The sequence below is a fragment of the Colletotrichum acutatum genome, assembly GCF_030867785.1.
Source record: "Colletotrichum acutatum strain CBS 112980 chromosome Unknown BDZ83scaffold_57, whole genome shotgun sequence".
Lineage (NCBI taxonomy): Eukaryota > Fungi > Ascomycota > Sordariomycetes > Glomerellales > Glomerellaceae > Colletotrichum > Colletotrichum acutatum.
The window spans coordinates 124,215-145,765 of record NW_026849051.1 but is presented as its reverse complement, the minus strand read 5'-3'; the positions used below and the strand labels follow the sequence as shown (position 1 = coordinate 145,765).

General features: G+C 53.6%; 8 protein-coding genes across 8 annotated transcripts; 4 read left to right on the top strand and 4 right to left on the bottom strand.

Annotated features, from left to right (window-relative positions):
* Positions 1-1,459: 1,459 nt before the first annotated feature.
* Positions 1,460-4,128, bottom strand: BDZ83DRAFT_579587 (cora-like Mg2+ transporter; the record flags this gene model as incomplete). The annotated part of the gene is made up of 3 exons (XM_060505260.1): positions 1,460-1,736; positions 1,796-3,724; positions 3,782-4,128. The coding sequence occupies 3 exons, from the start codon at positions 4,126-4,128 to the stop codon at positions 1,460-1,462; spliced, it is 2,553 nt and encodes an 850-aa protein (XP_060364071.1).
* A 2,048-nt stretch (positions 4,129-6,176) lies between these two features.
* Positions 6,177-8,329, bottom strand: BDZ83DRAFT_624401 (CBF/Mak21 family protein). The gene is made up of 3 exons (XM_060508442.1): positions 7,538-8,329; positions 6,608-7,481; positions 6,177-6,539 (listed from the first exon to the last, which is right to left on the bottom strand). The coding sequence occupies exons 1-3, from the start codon at positions 8,161-8,163 to the stop codon at positions 6,399-6,401; spliced, it is 1,641 nt and encodes a 546-aa protein (XP_060364070.1). The 5' UTR covers positions 8,164-8,329; the 3' UTR covers positions 6,177-6,398.
* Positions 8,330-8,541: 212 nt separating this feature from the next.
* On the top strand, positions 8,542-9,649 carry BDZ83DRAFT_652580 (ATP synthase subunit 4; the record flags this gene model as incomplete). Its single annotated transcript, XM_060510536.1, has 4 exons — positions 8,542-8,572; positions 8,688-9,142; positions 9,282-9,504; positions 9,624-9,649. 4 exons carry the CDS (start codon positions 8,542-8,544, stop codon positions 9,647-9,649), a joined length of 735 nt encoding a protein of 244 aa, XP_060364069.1.
* A 737-nt stretch (positions 9,650-10,386) lies between these two features.
* BDZ83DRAFT_752999 (Man1-Src1p-C-terminal domain-containing protein) lies at positions 10,387-12,586 on the bottom strand (the record flags this gene model as incomplete). Its single annotated transcript, XM_060514288.1, has 2 exons — positions 10,387-10,984; positions 11,109-12,586. 2 exons carry the CDS (start codon positions 12,584-12,586, stop codon positions 10,387-10,389), a joined length of 2,076 nt encoding a protein of 691 aa, XP_060364068.1.
* Positions 12,587-13,324: 738 nt separating this feature from the next.
* Positions 13,325-14,863, top strand: BDZ83DRAFT_579586 (ubiquinone biosynthesis mono0xygenase COQ6; the record flags this gene model as incomplete). The annotated part of the gene is made up of 2 exons (XM_060505259.1): positions 13,325-13,514; positions 13,569-14,863. 2 exons carry the CDS (start codon positions 13,325-13,327, stop codon positions 14,861-14,863), a joined length of 1,485 nt encoding a protein of 494 aa, XP_060364067.1.
* Positions 14,864-15,186: 323 nt separating this feature from the next.
* On the bottom strand, positions 15,187-16,723 carry BDZ83DRAFT_652577 (NADH dehydrogenase; the record flags this gene model as incomplete). Its single annotated transcript, XM_060510535.1, has 3 exons — positions 15,187-15,203; positions 15,263-16,004; positions 16,067-16,723. The coding sequence occupies 3 exons, from the start codon at positions 16,721-16,723 to the stop codon at positions 15,187-15,189; spliced, it is 1,416 nt and encodes a 471-aa protein (XP_060364066.1).
* Positions 16,724-17,066: 343 nt separating this feature from the next.
* On the top strand, positions 17,067-18,459 carry BDZ83DRAFT_624386 (uncharacterized protein). Its single transcript, XM_060508441.1, has 2 exons — positions 17,067-17,703; positions 17,753-18,459. The coding sequence occupies exons 1-2, from the start codon at positions 17,314-17,316 to the stop codon at positions 18,218-18,220; spliced, it is 858 nt and encodes a 285-aa protein (XP_060364065.1). The 5' UTR covers positions 17,067-17,313; the 3' UTR covers positions 18,221-18,459.
* Positions 18,460-18,771: 312 nt separating this feature from the next.
* On the top strand, positions 18,772-21,399 carry BDZ83DRAFT_579506 (kinase-like domain-containing protein; the record flags this gene model as incomplete). The annotated part of the gene is made up of 1 exon (XM_060505245.1): positions 18,772-21,399. One exon carries the CDS (start codon positions 18,772-18,774, stop codon positions 21,397-21,399), a length of 2,628 nt encoding a protein of 875 aa, XP_060364064.1.
* Between the last annotated feature and the right edge of the window lie 152 nt (positions 21,400-21,551).

Below are 21,551 nucleotides of genomic sequence, written 5' to 3'. Positions count from 1 at the left end.
TGGGAGGTTTAGGGCCACGATGAATTCCACGGCGATTTGTCCGTTCAAAGTACAAATTAGCATGTAGGCAAGTCAACGGACTTGATGAGACCTGAAAAAGGGAGTCCACGATAGGATGAGTCCACGGTAGAAGGAATCCACGATAAGGGTAGTCCACGTTTGAGATTATCCAGACAGAATCCAAGTTTGGGAAATTCCAGGGCATCCAACGGTCATCCACGATTCCCTGTCCAGGGGCACAGGGTCCACGTATACGATCAGGCGTGTAGTGCCTGTAGTGAGTGTTCGTCGGCGGGTCTTTGGTGTTGCTGTCGTCGTCGTCGTCGTTACAGAGAAGGGCGTTGATCTATCGCAAGACATGAACATAGAAAGGATGGGAATAAGAAGTCAAGAAGCAAAGATCATGGATCCCAACTTTCCGGTGCTTAAATATCAAACCCAAAGAGGCAGGCCCATGCGAAACCCAACGGCTCAAACAGAGAGAAAGAGCACAATTGTGCTCCCATCATTCGTTGCAGCTCCTGCTTTCCCCTTCCCTTTCCCCGGGCTTGCTTTGCATCGTGCATCACGATGATTGGCCTTGCCCCCAGTTTAGGTCATCAATCCTTCGACACACACCACCCATCCAGATCCCCTGGACACGCAGCTTTCTTCCACTTCACCATCAGGCTGCGTCTAGCCCAAAGTAAGGTAAGGTAGGTGATAGGTGTCCGCTGACGAACCTGACATCATGGGCGTAAATTTCCAATTCAAATGGTAAACGGGCGCCTTCGTCCCCAGCCAAAAATCCCCTTTCCTTCTCCCCAGGCCCTGCGCCCTGATGCAATGCCATGCAGGCTGCGCCGAGAGATGTGAACACCAACAAATATTGGCTGATTGTATTCTCTCGTCCAGCTGGAGGAAGAAAGTTCTGGCAACAACGTCAGGGGCATCTCCCATGTCTCGGTAGCCTATTGCCATTGACGAGCACCCATGGTGACGTTGTCTAGAGCCGGCATTACAACAGTGGCAGGCAAGGAACTCGATAGTCGCTCCCGGATTCAACTCTTAATCACGGAAAATACCCTGTGAGTTCGTCTGGGGTCTATACGCAAGTGATAAGGCCCAATTGAAGTGTCCGCACTGCCAGCCTTACATGCTTAGCATCAGCTGGCTTCAAGCTCAACCACATAAGTTTCCATCCATCTCATTCAAGTCACCCTCATTTCCCCGTCACCAGATAGATAAACCACTGAAACAAAAAAAACAGAATTTGACATTATCAAAACGACCGGTGTACATTACAAATTGTCCCGTTTACCATCCGTGAATGCACCGATCAATCTAAACCAACAAACGACTCGAAACGTATGCTTTTTCAGTTCAACAAAAGAAAACAACTCCATCAAACGCCATTAACAACGGCCCAATATGTCCCTGAAAGGAGTAGTTCCTTCTTTTCGCTTTTCTTCCTTTCCCCTTAGACAATGTTGTAAACTCGCTTGGCAATCAGGTAACAACCCATGCCGAATGCCAAAAGACCCGCGGTAATCGCCCAGAACCATTTTAAGTCCCCTTCGTACTCCTGGCCGGGAACCCATACGTTCATGCCCCACAGACCAGTGATAATGTTCATGGGCAAAACAATGGTACCCAGTACGGTTAGCTTGCCGAGGACGTCGGCCGTTTGCTCCTGTCTCTCGTTCATGCGAATGTTGATTTGGGCCAGGTAGTTGCCGTGAGATCGCGCAAGGATTCTGGAGATAGGTAGTCGGTTAGCTTGTGTTAAATTGGTCCTCAAGACTGAATGACTTACTTTTCGTAGTGACTGAGATTGGACGTCATGGTCACAATATGATCCTGAATATCGCCCAGGTACAATCCAATATCAGACTTGGGAGCGACATCCCAGCGTTCGTTGCAGCGCTTCGCAAAGCCCTTGATGACGTCTGCCTTGTTGCCGAGCAGACGATACAAGCTCATCACTCGTTTACGGCAGTCGCCGACTCGGCGAAGCATATCGCCTTCAGATCCCACAGTTGTTCCTGTGTTGCTTGCCTTTTCGTCAAAAACATCGCTCTTGGAGTTGCCTGTAGAAGAATGCAGCCTCAAGATTTCATCATCAATGTCGTCGACTTCATCCTCGATGTTTTGAATCAATGGCACAAACACATCAGTAATGTCGTCAATGATTGCGTAGGAAATCCAATCGGAGTTGACGATAAGGTAGTCCTTGAGTTGACGGATACGGCGGCGGACATTGGCGGGATGCGGCGTCATGGAGAAGTGGAAGCTAATAACACCCTCGCGGAAGACAATGACATACATGTTGACGGGTTCCAGGTAGTCCTCGCTGTTCTGATCCTGGTCAAAGGATCGGTAGTTGACAAAATAGTAGTGGCGGAATAGTTCCACCTTTTCTCGTGCCTCCTGGACCATGATATCCTCAGCTGTAAGCGGATGGATACCAAAGGCCTTGGACAGCACCTTCATCTCCGCTTCCGTTGGAGAGAGTACATCGAGCCACCATACAGGTCGCTCGCCAAACCTCGGTGCGTTGACGAGCAGCTCTGGCGTCTGGGTCGTCTGGTTGCCAACAACCGGCGATCTGATGCCGGTAGGCGTGCGATGGATCGAACCGGCACGAGAGCTACCACCCGAAGTTTTATCAGGAGACTTGATGCCTTCTCTTCTCTCTTGTTCAGATTGAGTATTTGCGAGTGATGGCTGTCTTGTGGGAGCTCTAGACTCTCCGTTCTGACCAGTGTGAGAGTGGTGTGTAGATAGGGGTGGCAAACCACCATCGTCTTCACTATCCGTGCTCTCATCGTCGGAGAGAATACGCGGATCCGGGATGAATAACTCTTGGAAGTTACCGCCGGGCTGTACAAGTTCCGAGATTGTCTGACTGTGGATGGTGCTCTGGAATTCCTCGTTGAAATAAGTGAAACGATAGGGAGCATCTTCCTCGGCACGGTACCACTCCCGAGTAATCGGTCGTAGACGGCCGTTGATGAGCTGAGGTTCGGTGATCCGCTTGGCGCGTCTCTCGTCGCTGCGTCCTTCCTTTTCGAAGCGACTCCATTCTTCCAGGATACCAAGGTCGGGCCAGCGGCGGCGACGACGCCTCGGGCGCTGCTTGGCAGCTGGGTCTTGGGAATGACCTTCCTCGTCACCAATTTCCGAGATCCCGCTCGGGAAGCAAACATCCTCCTCAGCCGTCAAGGCAATGGTGTTCCTCCGTGCTAGATCGGGCGACGAGTGGTTATGAACATCCCGGTCGGAGTGCGATCCTATGCTGTTTCTTGGGCTTCCACGCGGCGAGGTACGGATATCAATCTCGTCTTCGTGAATCATTACATCCCCAAAGCTCAGATTCAGCGGGTCGGATGGTCGGAAGGTGGGCGACCCAGGCATGGATGGTGGGTAGTTGACATTATAGTTGCTGTCTTGGAATGGGGTTGCAAGCTTCGTCCTCGAGGATCTGCTGGATCCGCGTCGACTCACTCGCTGGCGAGGATCGCTCGAACCGTAACCAGGGAACATGGGTGCCGTGGAGGAGCGCTGAATGGATCTTGACAAGAGAGGGGCACCCTCATCCCACGAGCCGTCCTCGTCGCCACTGTCTCCCACGTATGCGTTGCGAAGTCTGCTGCCGGTTTGTGGTGTTGTCGTCGTCGCGGGGAAGGGGGCCGAGTTGTTCATGATGGAAGGCCTGCGAGGTCGGAGCGGCTGCGGTTGATCTCTGCATTGTGTAAGTTAGACCGCACCACGCTTGGCAATAAGCACCACGAAGACTCACCTATGATCCAGGAGTTCCTGGCTGTCAATGCTCGTGTTGCTTAAATTCGTGCGCTGGCGGTAAAAGCCGTCTCTCTCGGGTGCCGTTGGCGGAGCTTCGTCATGAGACTCCTCGGCGAGGACGGCGAATGACTTGCGCCGATTGCGCTTCTTCTTGGCACCGCCGCGATGGTTCTTTCGCCGACGAGGCTGCGGTTGCTGTCCGTTCTGATCATTCCCGTTCGCATGGCTCGAGGGTGTTGCTGGCGGGGGCGGTGCTGTCGAGCTCGATCCAGGAGTGTTGGACTGTCTTCGGGACGTCGGTGTCTGTAGATGAGCCGCCAAGGGCTGGAAGGGATTGCCAGACATGTTGAAGGCGATATGTCACACCGTCTCTTGCAGCGCTTGTGCCGACTACTACTAGAGAGACCGGACCAAGGTGGGTGCCGCAGGTCGGCGTCGAGCAGACTGCAGACGGCAGACTACCTTTGGCGTGGGTCGACGACTCCTGGTGTGTTTTGGTGGCGACTGGGGATGGTTTCCACGTGAAGCACGAAACGAACTGCGGGCGAGCTGGGGTAGATTTCAGCTGCTTTCTATTTTGAGTGGGCGTAGGCGTGGTGCGTGGGTCGAGCTCTGTTGGAGAAGTGGCAGCGCGAATATCGGGTCGAATGCACTGTATTGTTTGAACGTGAAGATAAGAGATGGTAGAGGGAGGTCGGGAGATTCAAACTATGCAGCAATTGACAGTAAAGCTGTTAACGAAGGCGATGCAGCGCCGATATCAGGCGGCTGAGACTGAGGAAGAAAAGTCTGCCGATGGTGTTGGAATTGGGGAGAGGGCGAGAAACAGTCTAAGGAACGGCCCAGACTTGAGAGATAGAGCGATGCATCCGTTCCGTTGGTTACTCTCGGTGATGTCAGTGGAAGGTGGAGCAACAGAGACTGAGAGAGAGAGCCTTTTCAAATGCTAAGCCGCTTTGAGGAGATCCGGCCATCCACTGCGTCCAGCACACGCACAGCACAGCAAGACGCACGGCACACCTGGGATGAGACCCCGCCTTGATGCTTCCGTCACTTGTCATTGGTCGCTGCGGGGTCCGAGAGCTTGCCCCCTCCGAAATTTAGCCAACCAGCGGCCACCTCCAAAAGCCTGGAAAGTCTGGCCGATCTCTTTTTCTTCTTTTCTGGGGCTTGTTTCTGGGTACACAGGTACGCGCAGGCATCGGAGCTCCAGGTCCTCACACTCCTCCAAGCCATCAGCCAACACTTGAATACAGGGCATGCAGTCAGCGAGGACAGTGCTGTTCGCTGTCAGCTGGTCGTTGTCCATCCCCACAGTGGACCGAGACCTTTAATGCTCAGCGCGTTGTTCTCCAGGTGTTCTCGACTGCCCACGTCCTTCCCTGACGCATGACACTCCACAAGTCTCCAGGCCGTCGCGCGACGACTGATAGGCAAGTACCTTAGGTGCCTCGACTAAACAAATCCAACGCCTCATAGAGCTCCGACCAGCGCTCGGCTCACCGCTGAGCCTGTCGATCGATTGCGGCAATTGAGCACACGACCTCTTGACTTTTTGGCCTTGTACGTCGGGGCGCCGAGAATTCCTCTCGACATTGGTTGGTCCATTTCCAGGACGGTACCTGATCCTCGAGCCGTATCGGGCCAGACACATGTGTCTTGTGTTTTCATAGGTATTACTGGTACCAAGAGCTGCGATAACGAAGTGGGAGAAATCCTACTTAGGTACATTACACACCACCTCACACTAAGATGAGTAAGTGAGTGTGCCTGAGAACTGAAAATTCGTCTGAAATCGAATGGCTCTTTCAAGGTGTGGCCACATGGATGAAGGAATGGCTGCAGCGGGAGCTAGGTCAATGAGAGATGGAAACAAGGTACTTGGATCGAGATATAATTGCCGTGCTCTAATGGCAAAGTTGAAATGCCAGGACACCCACCTCATCGGAAAGCGGCACGAACATTTATGCTGGAGAAGACCGGAAATTCGGCAAGGCGGACATCTCCAAATGCGCACTTCCACTGCACGACATGACTTTCTGCAAACTCAAATCGTAAATCTCTACCCATCAAATTGTGAAGAGGCCTTCCATGTTTGACTTTGAAATGACGGGTTTGTGCAGTTGTACTATTATCCATTGAGATGAGCGAAGTACTCTACACAGATTCAGGGATAGGCAACCCATGAGCTTTCCAAGGCAACTGAACCAAGTATACCAAACCTCAACTTCGGATGACTTACCATGCTCCTCAACCACCTTTATCGGATCATTTCAACCACGAAATACGCGCTTCCATGCATAATATCGGTAGTAGATCGAACGAGTCAGCTATTGACTCACGATTAGCAATCTCCAAATGCAATCGCTCACCAGCTAGTCGCAAGCAGAATCATTTACATAATGGAAAAGCAATACAGCTCACAGAGCGCCTTGTTTTGATAGCAACAATGTCTACCTGTGATGTCTAAACTTTTCAAGAACCACCCATGCCTCCATGCCGCGCCCGGATATCAAGAATACCAATCTTTTCTTTTTACAAGGAAATACCATCTTTCGGCCTCGATGGCATTTCTCCTGCCACCTCATGCTCATCCATTCTCCTATTACTGGATCTTACTGGAAGTTCCACAGCTTCGCCACAAGGCTATCTTGGACCCCGGACTCTGGCTCATTTGGAAGGAACACCTTCTTGGGGATCTGGAACTCGATCACAGGCGGCTTTCTGACTTGCTTGCCCATTTCGGCTTCGAGCAACTTTACCAATTGTTAGCCGGAGGTTCCTATCATGGTCTACCTATCTCGGTCTCTGGGGGCCAACTTACACTACTGTATGAGTGGTCGAGGAAGTCCTCAATGTTGTAGGACTGCTTGGTGAACTGCTCCGACATGATCTTGGCAATCGTCGCCACGTTGGGGTGGTAGTGCGACTGCAGCTGCACAATCTCCCACAGACAGCTGTCAATGGCGTGCGTCTCCATGGGATCGGCCTCGTCTGCCAGGAATGGGTCTTCCACGCCCTGCGTTTCCATGAGAGCCTTGATCGCCGGGTCTCTCGTTTCCCTGTGCAGCATGAACGTGCACAGAGGGTGCCTCTTGAGAATGTTGTACATCCAGGGCACGATGAAGACGATGGCGCTCGGGGGAGCATTCAGACTGAGCCGCGCCAGCCTCTTGATGAAGCTCGCCACCAGTACTGCGGGCAAATGGGTTGAGTTGAGGAAGGTGTCCATCAACCGGAAGAATTTCGAGCGGTACTTGGAGTGAAGGATGTCCCGGTCCAGGAGCGAGTAGAGCTTGGTGTAGAATGACGGGTAGTCGAGGTTGCGTTCCTGGATGAGGTAAAAAACACCGGAAAGCGCGAGCAGCGAGATGGAGCCGCCCGCATCGTAGGAATCCGTCAGGAAATCGGCAAGCAACTCTGGGCGGATGAACCACGGGGCAATCTCCTTGGACATGACGTCCAGAATCTGCTTCCGCTGCTCCCGCGTCGCCGCCAACTTCAGAACCGCTAGCCAGGCGTCTTGGCCCTGCTTCTTGTGCTGGTGCACAGAGTTGACGTTGTGCGACTTCTTCTTGGGCTTTTCGGCGTAAAAGTTTCCTAATTCTTTCGGCACGTCCCCAATGTATGAGAGTAGCTCGAAAGCATCATCGAACACCTCCTCCTTCGGCAAAGACCCAGGGTTCTCCGCGATAGATCTGTGAGTCGTCAGTTTTGTGAACCTCAAACGTCTCTTATGCTCCAGTATACATACTTGACGGCCTTTAGTGTGAAGAAGCGAATGTCGTCGTATTCTGTCAAGTATTTCTCGACAAACTCGACGCGAACGTCATCACTGTCTGATGCCAACAGGGCCCTCACAATCTGCTCAATGAAGGCGTGAGGGAATGTGTACTCCTCCTTCTCGGTGAAGTACTGAGCCTCGGCCTTGAGACACCTCATAGCCAGCGTCAACGCAGTCGACGCAAGATCTTCCTCCTCGAGAAGCGAAGCGAGAACGCCCTTGTACTCGAGGTACCGCTCCCTCAGCCATTGCACAACCACCTTCTCCTTCTCAGCCTGTCCTGGCCTAAAGGCAAATGCTCCCGCCGAGAGCAATCTCACAAAAACTCTGCATAGGGCCACACAAGCCAGAGTTGGGGCTTCGGGCTCATCCTCTTGAGTTCCGGCGATCTGGATCAGTTTTGTGATGTTGTTGTAGTGTTTCTTGGATTCCAAAATCTCATTTTCGAGCAGCAGGATCTCAGCCTGAGGGTCGTTGCTCTCATCGCTCTCTGCTTCCGACTCAGACTCGGATTCCGATTTCGCGCGCTTCTTTGACTTCTCCTTCGTGGGAACTCGTTTCCTCTTCAGGCCGTCACCCGAAACTTTGGCAGGCATTTTCCCCTTCTTTTTTGGCGTAACTTATAATGTGCTGAGCTTTGGATGTTGATATCAGTCGTCGTCGTGAAAACCGAGTTCAAATTTACAGCGGGTCCCGATGAGATGGGAATTTTCATTGAGGTACCAATGTACTTCCAGGCGCCGGGGTTCCACTTCAACTTGGATGGATGGAACTTGGAAGCCCAAGCGCCAGTCGGTCGTCCTGTCCCAAGTCTTCCCCCCAAATTCCCGCAGCCACTGCATCCGCCACATCACGTGACAAAGTCATAGCCGTCTCGGGAGTAAGCGGTATCCGTAGACAAAATCTAACCTCACCTTGAGCAGCTCCGAATGACCTCAAACCCATAATACCCGCAACCCCCCAATCATCACACAATGGCGTCCCGCTTGGCTCGAAGCGCTGTCGGTATGTCCAGACGCATCCCTCGAAGCTTCGGCGTGTCAATTGGCTTGCCCGACGACAGCAGACAAACGTAAACGTGGTGGCTAACGCGCAGGCTCTCCCCTCCCTTCTCGAACAGGCGCGAACCTCCTCAGGCCGACCCTGGCCCGCCGCACTCTGCCCGCCATCTCGGCGTCGATCGCCGGTGCTCGCAACGCCTCCAACGTTCCCGCCGAGGACCCCAAGAAGAAGGCCCAGTCCATCGTCGACGCCCTCCCCGGCAACTCGCTCCTCTCCAAGACCGCAATCCTCTCCTCGTCCGCCGCCCTCAGCGTCTACGCCATCAGCAACGAGTACTATGTCGTCAACGAGGAGACCGTCGTCGCGTTCTGCCTGCTCGCCGTCTGGGGCGGTCTGATCAAGTACGGAGGCCCGATGTACAGCGAGTGGGCCCAGGGCCAGGCCGACAAGATCAAGGGCATCCTCAACTCCGCCCGTGCCGACCACACCCAGGCCGTCAAGGGACGCATCGAGGACGTCCAGCAAATGTCCGGCGTTGTTGACATCACCAAGTCTCTCTTCGCCGTCTCCAAGGTACGACTCTCTATAATGTAATCGATGGAAGAGGAGGCTATTTCGGAACAAGCTCGGTCGGACGGAATAGTTGGGCACAGCTGGAGAGCACCATCAAAAGAATCATCACAGAACAGCAGCTGACATGTCAATTTAATAGGAGACTGCCCAGCTTGAGGCTCAGGCCTACGAGCACCAGCAGAAGACCGCCCTGGCCGCCGAGGCCAAGGCCGTCCTCGACTCCTGGGTCCGCTACGAGGGCCAGGTCAAGGCTCGCCAGCAGAAGGAGCTCGCCGAGACCATCATCGCTAAGGTCACCAAGGAGCTCGAGAACCCCAAGGTCCTCCAGCAGATCCTCCAGCAGAGCATTGCTGATGTCGAGAGTACGTGCTCAATTTTTCTTCACCAACAACCTCCGTCATCGGATGGCCCTCCTCCCGGGGATCTCCACCCGAGCCATCAATCAAGTCCTTGTTGCTAACATTCATTCCCTTCGCAACAGAGATCGTCTCCTCCAAGGCCCAATAGATTCCCCACCCTTACTAGAGTCTGAGCGAGAAGCTTTTCTTTGTCCAAGGGGTCCTCTTCCCCTTGCGTGTCAATAAACACCCTGTGCATTAGCCAAATTCAAGAACTTGAGATAAGAACGAGACTGGACCACCACCGCCCATGTGTCGCGTAAGTGTTCAATTAGGAAAAAAGCTCATTTTACTCGACAATTGATTCAACGATCTTCAACATTTTATTTAAGGTTTCTACAGAGCTATCTTGGTTGGCATGTTGAACGCCAAGGCTTTTTTTATCCCCCGGGTGTCCTTAACCGTTGTTGTGTTGGCTGCACCACCTCCGCTCGCAGATCCGATCGCTCCGACATTCTCCGCCCGAGTATAGCAACGACTCAAACCAGTGATGACAACGAATGAACCAACCATTTCACGCACGAAATTTGACCAGTGAGTAAAAAATCACAACGCAGCAGAAGAACCATGCAAAAGGTAAGAAGTATGTTCAATCTCGGGGTATGAAAACCATCACCGCGTCATGTTACGAAACCGTGATTCTGTCCCTCATATCCGTGCTCTGTACAGCATTCCTGAACGCCTTTCCGTCCCAGCTCATGGGCAAGGTATCGAGAGAGAACAGCCACCAGAACCTTCCTCATCGCGTCAAATCCGTTCTGACAAAGAAAATATTACGTGTGATGGTGCCTAGGTAAGGTATGATGACTGATTGACAGTGAATCTCCATCGACACACACACACAGCTCAATAGATCGGCCGCGGCTCATCCCACTTTGAATGAGCAGCAGCCTTATCCTCTGACGTCCCCGGGGTATCTTCTGTCTTTACATCCGCTCCATAGGAAATACGTCCGCTCTTGCGCCGTCTGGCACTGTCCCCTGCAATCGGTCCAATCCACTCCCACGCGCGGCCAACTTCGCCGCTCCTTCCCTCTCTTTGACTGGTCCGCACGTTACTGTTCTGCTCCACGACCGCCTTAACCTTGGTCCAGATTCGATCTCGTTCTCCGAGCGAGTGTACCGATCGAAGTACGTCATCGCGGAGATTGGGCAGGAAAAGCCAAGGATCATCAATATCCTCCTCGCCGAGCTCCTTCTGCGTCGCCAATCTCGACAACACAAGGTCGACTAAGGCCGGAACCTGCGCCACAGTCGCCTTGTGAGACCTGTACTTCCGCCGGACGTAGAAGTAGGCCGAGATCAAAAGGATCACAGATCCAATTGAGAGTCGATGTCTTGCCAAGCCGAGTCTGACTGAGCGCTTGAGGGTGCAGCCGATCGGTAGCCGAGCGAGAGAGGTAGACGAGAGGTAGGCGTCTGAAATTGAGGTGGAATTGGCCTTTCTACTTCGGGCACATCCGATCTGGTTAGTACACTGGTCAGAATGGTGATTTGACGATATTGATATAAGAGCGAAAGGGGTTTCTGGAAAGGACCCTGACAAATGAAAGAAGTATGAGTACTTACGGTGCCACTTCGACTTCCTCTCGGCCCTTGACTTCTCCTATCGCGGCGACCCAAAGGTCGTCGAACTCCTGCTTGTTCATCTTCTTGCTCCGCTTTGCACTAATCGCAGCTTTCAGCTCCTCTTCTGCGATGGATGGGGACGCTGGCGCCTGACCAGCATCTACAGTAGAATCTCCACATTCGAATTGCGCGCGGCGCTCCCGAAGTTCCTCAACCGCCTTGTCCGCTACAGCCTTCACTCTTCTGACCTTTTCTCCATCCGGCTCACATGTGGGCGGAAGGGGAACCAAACCACCCAAAGCCAGAGGGTGAGGCTTCAAGATGAAGTCAGGCTCGCAGCGTACAGTGAAATCCTCGTAGCAATAAGCGTGCTGTGGGCAAGGCTCGCACTGGGGCTCCGCAAGCTGCACTGCCCAGTCGGGAACTGCGACCTCAGGAGGGATGATTTGCGTGGCAGGTCGACCGAGTCCGCAATATCCAACAGCAACCTTCTCCTGTCGGTACCACGCACCGTACGCTCCGAACAGGGAGATCGCAAGAGCCCAAAGGGGTTTGGAGAGACTACGTCTCGGGCGTGGAGGCGATGTAGGCCGCGGGGCTAGTGCTCTTTCACCACCAGCAGCCATCTCTTGTTCCATCTCGAACTGTGCATCGGGGGTGAACTCTTCCCCAGCCTCAACCTCAAAATCTTGGAGCTCGGGTGTTTGCTCGCGAAGAAGATCGCTGACAGGAACCTCGAACGCATGAGACTTTCTCGACGATTTGGGGCGATTCTCGGCGTAATGGCCATCCGTTCGTCGGCGAGGGCTACTCTCAAGTTTGCCCTTTGCGAAATCCAGGCCAGTGGTCTTTCTTCGTCCGTTGGGGCTGGTGATGAGCTGCGTTGCTGGGCTCCCACTCTGGAAAGGGTTCTCTGTAGAGAAGCACTGCGACTCTCTACGGTTGAAGAACTCCTCTTCAGACTCTTCCTGTTTGATCTTCGGAATCTTGGGAGTGACAGCTCGCTTGCGAACAGACTTGGGCGGCTCAGGCTCGGTGTAAGGTTCGACATAAGGTTCAGGTTCAGGCTCTGGCAATTGTCGACTTGCAGCTCGGACCTTCCGCTTCGTCGGGCTGACTGGAGCCGGCACTTCTTGCTCATATTCCTCGCTTCTGATCCGAGTAGAAGCTTTGCGCGGCGATCTCGATCTCGTCACCCTTGGCGGGGGAGGAGCAAGGTCGTAGTCGTTATCGAAGTCGTCAGTGTCCTGAGAGCTCCCGGCGTCGACAATGCCGTAGCTTGATCTTTTGGCCTTGGCTTGTTTCGCCAAGATCTTTTTGGCTTGAGGAACAACCTGGTCTTCGAACAGCTGGATGAGCTGAGGCTTTTTGGCTGTCGCGGGGTACTGGATGTCGTGTGCGACGAGGATCGAGCGGAGCCGAGGCACTGTCAGTGATTTGGGGTCGAACCCAGGCTGAAGGTATTCGTAGTCATCCATGTTGAAGCAGTTGGAGATGCCGTCGAAAGTTGGTTGTTTGCAAATGAGAAAGCAGAGAGTATAAGCAGAGAAACTCAGAAGTTGCAATGAAAGAAAGGTTGGTGCTGGATGACGGTATCAGAGCTTGGACACTTTGCGACAAGACGTCAAAGGAAGCTCACAAGGCAGCCTTTGAAGCCCTACAGTATGAAACCTTGAGTGATAGAGCAGGCAAGGAAGGAGTGACTGGCGCGTACAAAATGCAGTCGCACAGAGAATTTGGGCCTTGCTTTCTGCGGCCGTGGCAGGTGCACCAAGGTCTGAGCGATGGGGTGTAAGGTGCAAGTTGTGCAAAGGATGCGCCCAGTGGACAGATGTTGATAACGTCGGACGGGATGGATGAAAGACATGGGCGGGAGCCCACTGACGCAACAAGCAGGAGCATCCGTCGCTCTGGGTGCTGTGGCAACAGCAAAGGTCATGTGGAAAAAAACAACTAGTGTGGGGGGCGACTAGGGAAGTGACAGGGGGTGTGCCTTCCAAAGTTTCCAGTCCTTCCAGACTCCGAGGTAAGAGCAGGGGGGAAGAAGAAGCACGGACTCGAGGGGTCTTCTCAGCCACACTCAAGCTTGTGTAGAAATGTGACTGGGTGTGGCGAATTATTTCGAGCTTGACCATCATTTCGACTGATCGTTCGTTCCATGTGATACCAATCTCAGCGAACTGCTCAGGAACCCGCCTCTTGACGGCTTAAACAAAATGGCGACCACCAGAGTCCTCTTGGCCACAAATCGTTCGGTCTGCAGGTCTTGCACACGTAAAATCCAGACCCAGGCCCGCCGATCCTATGCGAGTGTAGGCGCAACATCCTCAGCCTCCGAGCCAGACATCTATGATGTCGTTTGCGTAGGAGGTGGACCAGCAGGCTTGAGTCTTCTGAGCGCTCTCCGTACGCTACAATCGACTGTATATGGGTACATAGAGAGGGACTAACATACTCCAGGAGCTAATCCAGTCACATCCCGTCTCAGAGTAGCACTCGTCGAAGCTCAAGATCTCTCCAAGATTCGCGCGTGGAACCTCCCGGCCGAAAAGTTCTCGAATCGATGCAGCTCCCTCACGCCGACCTCAGCACAATACCTCAACACAATTGGAGCGTGGAGCCACATCAAGCGCAATCGTGTCCAAGACTACAATGAAATGCAGGTTTGGGACGGTGTTAGTGGCGCGAGAATCGAATTCGACTGGCCGGCGGGATCGGCGCCGGGCAAGACAATTGCATACATGTGCGAGAACCTCAACTTGACCTCTGGTCTGCTGAGTCGTCTGGAGGAGCTTGGTGGGGTCTCGGTATTCGACAACGCCAAGGTCGAGAACATCAGCTTCGGAGAGGAAACGGAGGACTTGGACCTGACGCAGTGGCCTGTCGTTCACTTGTCAGGCGGAAAGCAGCTGCACGCAAGACTGCTGGTCGGAGCTGACGGCGCAAACAGCCCAGTGCGGACCTTTGCTGGTATCAAGGCGCAGGGCTGGGACTATGGTAGGCATGGCGTTGTCGCGACGCTTCAGCTGGAAGGAGAGGGATGGGGCGGGGAACACAACAAGATTGCGTACCAGCGCTTCTTGCCCACTGGTCCTGTGGCAATGTTGCCGATGCCTGGCAACTACTCAACGCTGGTATGGTCAACAACACCTGCCAACGCCGCGCTTTTGAAGAGCCTTTCGCCGAAAGACTTCATCTCCATGGTCAACGCTGCCTTCCGACTGAGCCCCGTCGACCTGGAGTTTATGCACAAGCAGGAGTCTGGTCATTCTGAGGAGCTTGCCTGGAGGCTCGAGCATACTCCTTTTGACCACCGTGCGATACCTCAGCAGGTCGTTGGAGTCCAGGAGGGCACCGTTGCCTCTTTCCCGCTCAAGATGCGGCACGCAGACACTTATACCGCCGAGCGCATTGCCCTCGTTGGCGACGCGGCACACACTATCCACCCCTTGGCTGGGCAAGGCCTGAACCAGGGGCAAGGAGACGTCCAAAGCTTGGTCAAGACCATTGAAACAGCCGTTTCTACTGGCCAGGACTTGGGCACGACACTTTCTCTTGAAGCCTACAATGCAGAGCGCTACGTTGCGAACCACATTGTGTTAGGCGTCTGCGACAAACTTCACAAGCTGTACTCTGTGGAGAGCGGACCTCTTGTCCCATTGCGATCTCTTGGTCTCAGCGCGGTGAATGCTCTCGGCCCCTTGAAGAAGTTCTTCATGGACCAGGCCTCAACTACTGGCGCCAAGCTCTTCTAGAGCTGTACTTCTATGTATTACAACCCCAAAAATGCTGTACTATCAACCCATAAAGCCTGGTCTGCATAATCGGGCCATTTGTATCTTTAGTCTAAATGTCGAATCCATGGCCATTATCAAACACTTGACCGAGATTTTCATAGACAAGCTTATTCAGTGAACGTAGACAGGAGACATTTTGCATGCCATGGTCTGTACGAAATTCTTCTAGAAAAGAGAACAATGCGGTATATACGTCGGCGCTCTGTCTCTTCACTCTACAAGTACACAAAAGGAAAGAAGTTCCTCAAAGTCATTTTGATATCCATCCTCTGATACACCCTTTACCGATCAACCTCACCTGGGGTAATAGTTAGCAATCTGCGCCACGAAAAGCCTCATTGAATGAAATAAACTTACCGAACACCAAATCCATCGTACCGATAACCGCCACAGCGTCAGCAAGCATGTGACCCTTGGAAACATGGTCGAAACCGCCCAAGTGAGCGAAACCAGGAGCTCTGATGTGGACACGGTAGGGTCTCTCGCTGCCATCACTGACGACGAAGACACCCATCTCACCCTTGGGGGCCTCGATGGCGGAGTAGGTCTCACCAGGGGGAACAGTGTAACCCTTGGTGTAGAGAAGGAAGTGGTGGATAAGGGCCTCCATGTTCTCCTTCATGGCAGCACGGGGAGGGGGCGAGATCTTGTAGTCCTCGACACGGACGGGCCCAGCGGGCATCTTGTTGAGGCACTGGTGGATGATGCGCAGGGACTGTCTGAACTCCTCCATGCGGCAAAGGTATCTGTCGTAGCAGTCACCGCGGACACCGACGGGGACGTCGAACTCAACCTCGCCGTAGGCGTCGTAAGGCTGACTCTTGCGGATATCCCAGGGGACACCGGAACCACGCAGCATAACACCGGTGAATGACAGGTTGAGAGCCTCGGCGGCAGAGACCACACCAACACCCTGAAGACGCTGGATCCAGATACGGTTGTCCGTCAACATCTCCTCGGTCTCGTCAATGCGGTCACCGAACTGGGTAGCCCATTGGTAGATGTCGTCGAGAAGACCGACTGGGATGTCCTGGTGGACACCACCGGGGCGGACGTAGGCGGCGTGGAGACGGGCACCGGAGACACGCTCGTAGAATTCCTGACAGACATGCGGGTTAGCCGGAATTCGCACAATTGACTTCGTCATTTCCCCCAACTTACCATGAGCTTCTCACGCTCCTCGAAACCCCACAGGAAAGGCGTCAAAGCACCAACATCCATGGCGTGTGACAGAACGGACATGAGGTGGTTCAGGATACGGGTGATCTCGCCGAACAAGGTACGAATCCACTTAGCGCGGTCGGGAATCTCGACGTTGAGAAGCTTCTCAACGGCAAGGGCGAAACATTGCTCGTTCGTCATCATGGAAACGTAGTCGAGACGGTCGAAGTAGGGGAGGGCCTGGAGGTACGTCTTGTACTCGCAAAGCTTCTCTGTACCTCTGTGAAGCAGACCGACGTGAGGGTCGGCTCTGATGATCTCTTCGCCATTGAGCTCGAGAATCAGACGCAACACACCGTGGGCGGCGGGATGCTGGGGACCGAAGTTGACCGTGTAGTGGCGGATCTTTCGGTCCTCGACAGACTCCTCGGGTGTCGTGTCCTGGTCCTTCGGCGGCGTCAAGCTGTAGTGGTCCTCGGCGCGAGAGAAGTCGGTTGAGACAGGAGTGAGGCGCGTTCCTTGGTATTCGGGGGCGGCATCGGCGTATCGGCGCAGGGAGGTCGTCGAGAACGGGCGGGCGGCGAAGGAGGTGACTGCTGCCGGGCGCAGACATAACCTCTTGGCGCTGTGGCCAGCAAGTCGGTAGAGGCCTGACATGGCGATTGTAGAGTGGAGAGACGGCTGCAAAAGAGGTCAAGGAGATATGCTGCCTCCAATTGAGCCTCCTTTATTATGCCAATGGCTAAGGGCCGGCTAGGTTGGATAGAAGGGATTCGCCTTCGAAAGTGTGTAGTGTGGCCGTCATGTCCCGAAAGCTCGAACGCATCGATTCAAAATGGGCCTTCGCTGATTGGCTCAGCGGAGCACGGTTTTGCCGCAGCCCTTGGAGGTGCACAACAGTACCTTATGTACAGTACGTACTGTATCACATACGGCTTATGCTACATGGATGTTGATTCAATTGAGTTGCAGCTCTCTCACAAACTAGTCTCAAGCTGCAGCCGGTATCAAACGAGGTAAGCAACTGTTTTCTCAATTTCAACTTGCATTGCGTATGCACAGGACATCAATGTCTAGCATAATCGGATTCAATGATGTTGCGACCAAGACCCTCCCTGACTTTGCCCTCTCTTTCATAGGTTGCGCAAACGCAATAAGCTGATGAGAAGCTCTAGACACTCGCTCGGTCTACATCTCACCGCCGGTGAACGTGTGTAGGTTCAGAACTCCACTAGGAGTCCTCGAAAATGCCATGGCCGTTCAGCTCCTCCAGCTCAGGAAGACCGCCCACCCCGAGCAAATCAGAAGATGATGCGCGCGTCTTACCAACATCATGGAACGACCTGCTGCCACAACCTGAGCCGCCATTGCAAGCTGCTAGAGAGTGGGCTCCCGTTTTCCTGACATCCGTCGCATCGCTGGCAGCTTTCATGTTCTGGCAAACCCGGCTGCGGAGGTTTCCCACAACGAACCACATCCAGCCAGAGCTTTTCAGAAGGCGGACTCTTCTGGGCCGAGTGACGAGTGTGGGAGATGGCGATAACTTTCACCTATTCCATACTCCAGGTGGCAGACTGGCAGGCTGGGATTGGCTGAGGAAGGTCCCCAACACCAGAGCCGCACTCAAGGGAAAGACAGTAAGTGCAACCTAAGCGGTTGGAAAACCAGTACTGAGACTCAGTGCAGATACCGGTACGGATGGCTGGAATTGATGCTCCCGAGGGCGCGCACTTTGGCCGGCCGGGGCAGCCAGGTGCGGCCGAAGCGCTGCAATGGCTGAGAGGCTACATACAGAACAAACGAGTCTGGGCTCGGATTCACAGGCGCGATCAATACGAACGCGTTGTTGCGACAGTATACGTCAGACCCTTTCTATTCAAGAAGGACGTTGGGCTAGAGATGCTGAAGCTTGGGTTGGCAACGACATATGAAGCGAAAACGGGAGTCGAATGGGGAGGGGCTGAAGAGGCATACAAAGCTGCCGAGGCTAGGGCTAAGTCGAAGAAGCTTGGGATTTGGAATGGCAAGGCAAGTGACTTCGAGAGTCCAAGGGCATACAAGACCAGAACAAACGATACGGAAGGGAAGCCTGAGGGCAAGCCTGAGGGAAAGACGGAGGGGAAGAAAACTGGCTGGTTGTCACGCTGGTTGTGAGGTGTAAGTCGAGAAAGAAGTTCTACCACTTCGAGGCCAGCCACGTGCAAACACAAGCCATTACCTTACGCAGCGATACCGAATTAGCACTCTTTGTATGAAAAAAAGTGCTGCTTGGGCTTACGAGAGCGACTTGATTATGAAGTGAGAGAACAATGAATCCTCCAGCTCTGAGTGAGTGAGATGGTTACATCGATACACCGCTTTATTGAGTAGGGGCTTAATTGCATATGATGGACTACGGGATGCTAACAGTGATTGGCTGGAAATGACTCCAGTACCTGCCACTTTCACCGTGCTCGCAACCTCACCCCCTGTGTTTGACCCGAACTTGGACGTATCAGATTGCAGTATGCGTACAACCCAACCTCGATGAATACTGTAACTTCTCATAAAATCTGGCCCTAATCGGCAACCTCAGCATTGAATGCGTAGGGGACTGGGCTCTTTCTCTTCGACCGCTGCTTAATCGGATTCTTTTTGTTTTTACCGACCTGAGGAAGAGACATACAGCTTTTCAGGCCGTCCTTAACGGTCACAACTCACCCAAGATGTCACTCCAAGTCAGAGGCCCTGACTTCTCCGTGACGAAGCAGAAGGCCCTCGAAGATGCGAAAAAGATGCAAGCTGCGGTGGACGATGAGGTGGCTAAAGCGGGGCAGGACAAGCCGCCATATCTTCTGAATGAACTGATTGGCAAGGGAAGTTTTGGTCGCGTCTATAAAGCAACCGACATCAACACCAGCATGCTTGTGGCGGTCAAAATCATCGACATTGAAGAGAGCGACACCGTCAACCCCAAACTTGCCGACACCTTTAAGGAATTTTTGGCCGAAGTCAATGCGCTGAAGCTTCTGAGCGACAGCGGCGCAAGGAACATCAATCATGTCATTGATGCATTGCCTGTCGGCCAATCCATGTGGATGATCACGGAGTATTGCGCCGGAGGAAGTGTGGCGACACTCATGAAGCCGACCGCTCCCGGGGGTCTGCAAGAGAAGTGGATCATCCCAATCCTCAGAGAGGTCTCTGAAGCCGTCTTCTGGGTTCATCGGCAAGGCATCATTCACCGCGACATCAAATGCGCCAATGTTCTGGTCACCGAGGCGGGCGGAGTGCAACTTTGCGATTTCGGAGTGGCCGGTGTCATTGAGACGAAATTCGATAAGCGATCAACCTTCATCGGAACCCCTCACTGGATGGCCCCAGAACTTTTCGATCAGTCAACTTCGTACGGAACAGAGGTAGATATTTGGGCATTCGGCTCTATGGTTTTCGAGATTGCCTCCGGCCTACCGCCGAACGTTATGGCTGGCGTCGACGTTTATCAGCTTGGAAATTATATCAAGGCACATACGCCTCGATTGGAGGGCGACCAGTACTCCGACCGACTGAAGCATTTGGTTGCCTACTGTTTAGAAGAAGATCCGACGAAGCGACCAACAATCGAAGAGGTACAGAACCACCCTTACATCGCCAACTCGGCACAAGAATACCCTGCAGCATCACTAGCATTACTAGTGAGGGGATTCAAGCTTTGGGAGTCACAAGGTGGCAGCCGTAAATCACTATTTGCTCCTGGAGGAGCCCAGGGCATGTCCGGCATGGATGAGTCCGACTTTTCATCCACTGCCATGGCCAACGACGAATGGAACTTCAGCACAACGATGGCGTTCGACCAACAGGTCTTCCAAAATACGGATGCTCAGGCAGTCTACGATGTGTATGGCTCAAACGTGGAATTCGACCCTATGCTTCTGGACGATATGTCTCGATCCAAGCCGAAGTCGCGGCGGAGACCGCCACCTCAACAACTTGCTGCCATGAAGGCTCCCTTAGAAAAGGTGTTTGACCCAAACACTATCTCCAACTACGAGGATAACTCTCGAGCATACTATGGCAGGCCAATCCCTCCACCAACTTCAGATCTTCCGTTGCGAGACGACTCGCTCCAGTCAACAGCAGTGAGAGAATCACTCATCGACCTCGACGCTTCACTTCACGGCGGTGATCTATCCAACTTTGTGGATATGAACACCATCAGAGCCGGCGCGCCGCGCGTATCTGTCGATTATCATATGGGCGACGAGCCAGACTTCAGCAAAGCACCTTCGAGCGACCCGGCGGATCTGAATCCGAACAGAAGGACGCAGGACTGGAAGTTCCCTTCCATGGCACCTCCGGCTTCCGCCAACCCGGAGATGTCGAGGTTTCCCTTCAATGAAGACCGCCCTTTCCACGAAGACAGGCCCTCGTGGGATGACCATTCGGGACCTAATTCTGCGTCTCGCCCGCAAATGTTCCACCACCAGACCGATCCTGTCCCCGCCCCTAACTATGGCGGCGACTTAATGGTTCCCCGGCCTGGCTCACAAATGAACAACAGAGAGTCAATGGGGAGCTTGATAGATCTGGATGAACTCATGGTTCCGCCTCCCAGCAACCAGAATAACCGCGTGTCTACCGGCAGCTTGATCGATCTCGACATGGGCTTGGCCGATCCCATGCCGGAGCTCACCCGTCCTTCAACAGCAAACTCGGACGTCGCATCTGTCAGCGGCTCGGAAATGGGAATGGCGAACCCCTTCGACCTGGAGCGTCATGCCTCCCTTTACGTGCCCACGTCAAACCGGGAGCCTTCCATTTATGTCCCGGTATCGAACAGGGAACCATCTCTTTATGTACCATCATCGAACCGAGAACCGTCAATCTACGTTTCGGATGACTCGGATTTCGCCTCGCGCGCTCCCAAAGACGATGATCAACTAAGCCTCGTCGACCTCAACCTAGCCGAGCCTGGTGCTACCGTTCGGCCCAACGGTCAGGGCGGGCTACGACTCAACACCCATCGCTCATTTAACAGCGTCAATAGTGCCGACTACTCTGATCCCGAGTACCTCACTCCACAGCAGGCCGCTCAGCCGGCCCTGCCGCCAGGCATCCCACGCTCGGTAGCGAACCGGGACAGTGGCACTATCCCGCTGCCTCCTCCACCAGCGCCGCCGTCCGTGGAGGTCATGCAAGGCTCAGCGAGTGCAGACGCTGTGAAGGAAGAGTTGAGGAGAATGGCGATGAGCCTGGGTGAGCATTTAAGTCACGCAAACCAGTACCTGTCAACGCTACCTGTTCGTAAGGGCGGAAGACAGGACCTACAGGATCTGATGGGTGAATCCACTTGATCGGTTTGGAACGTTTGGCTTTGTTTTGTACACATGAAAGCAGCATGAAAACACGGAAAGGACCTGCTTATGTATTCACGGAGCATCGGCGTTAGAGGGGTACGGATTGTTGACAAGGGATATGTATAACTACTCTAAGTTGGATGCTAGGT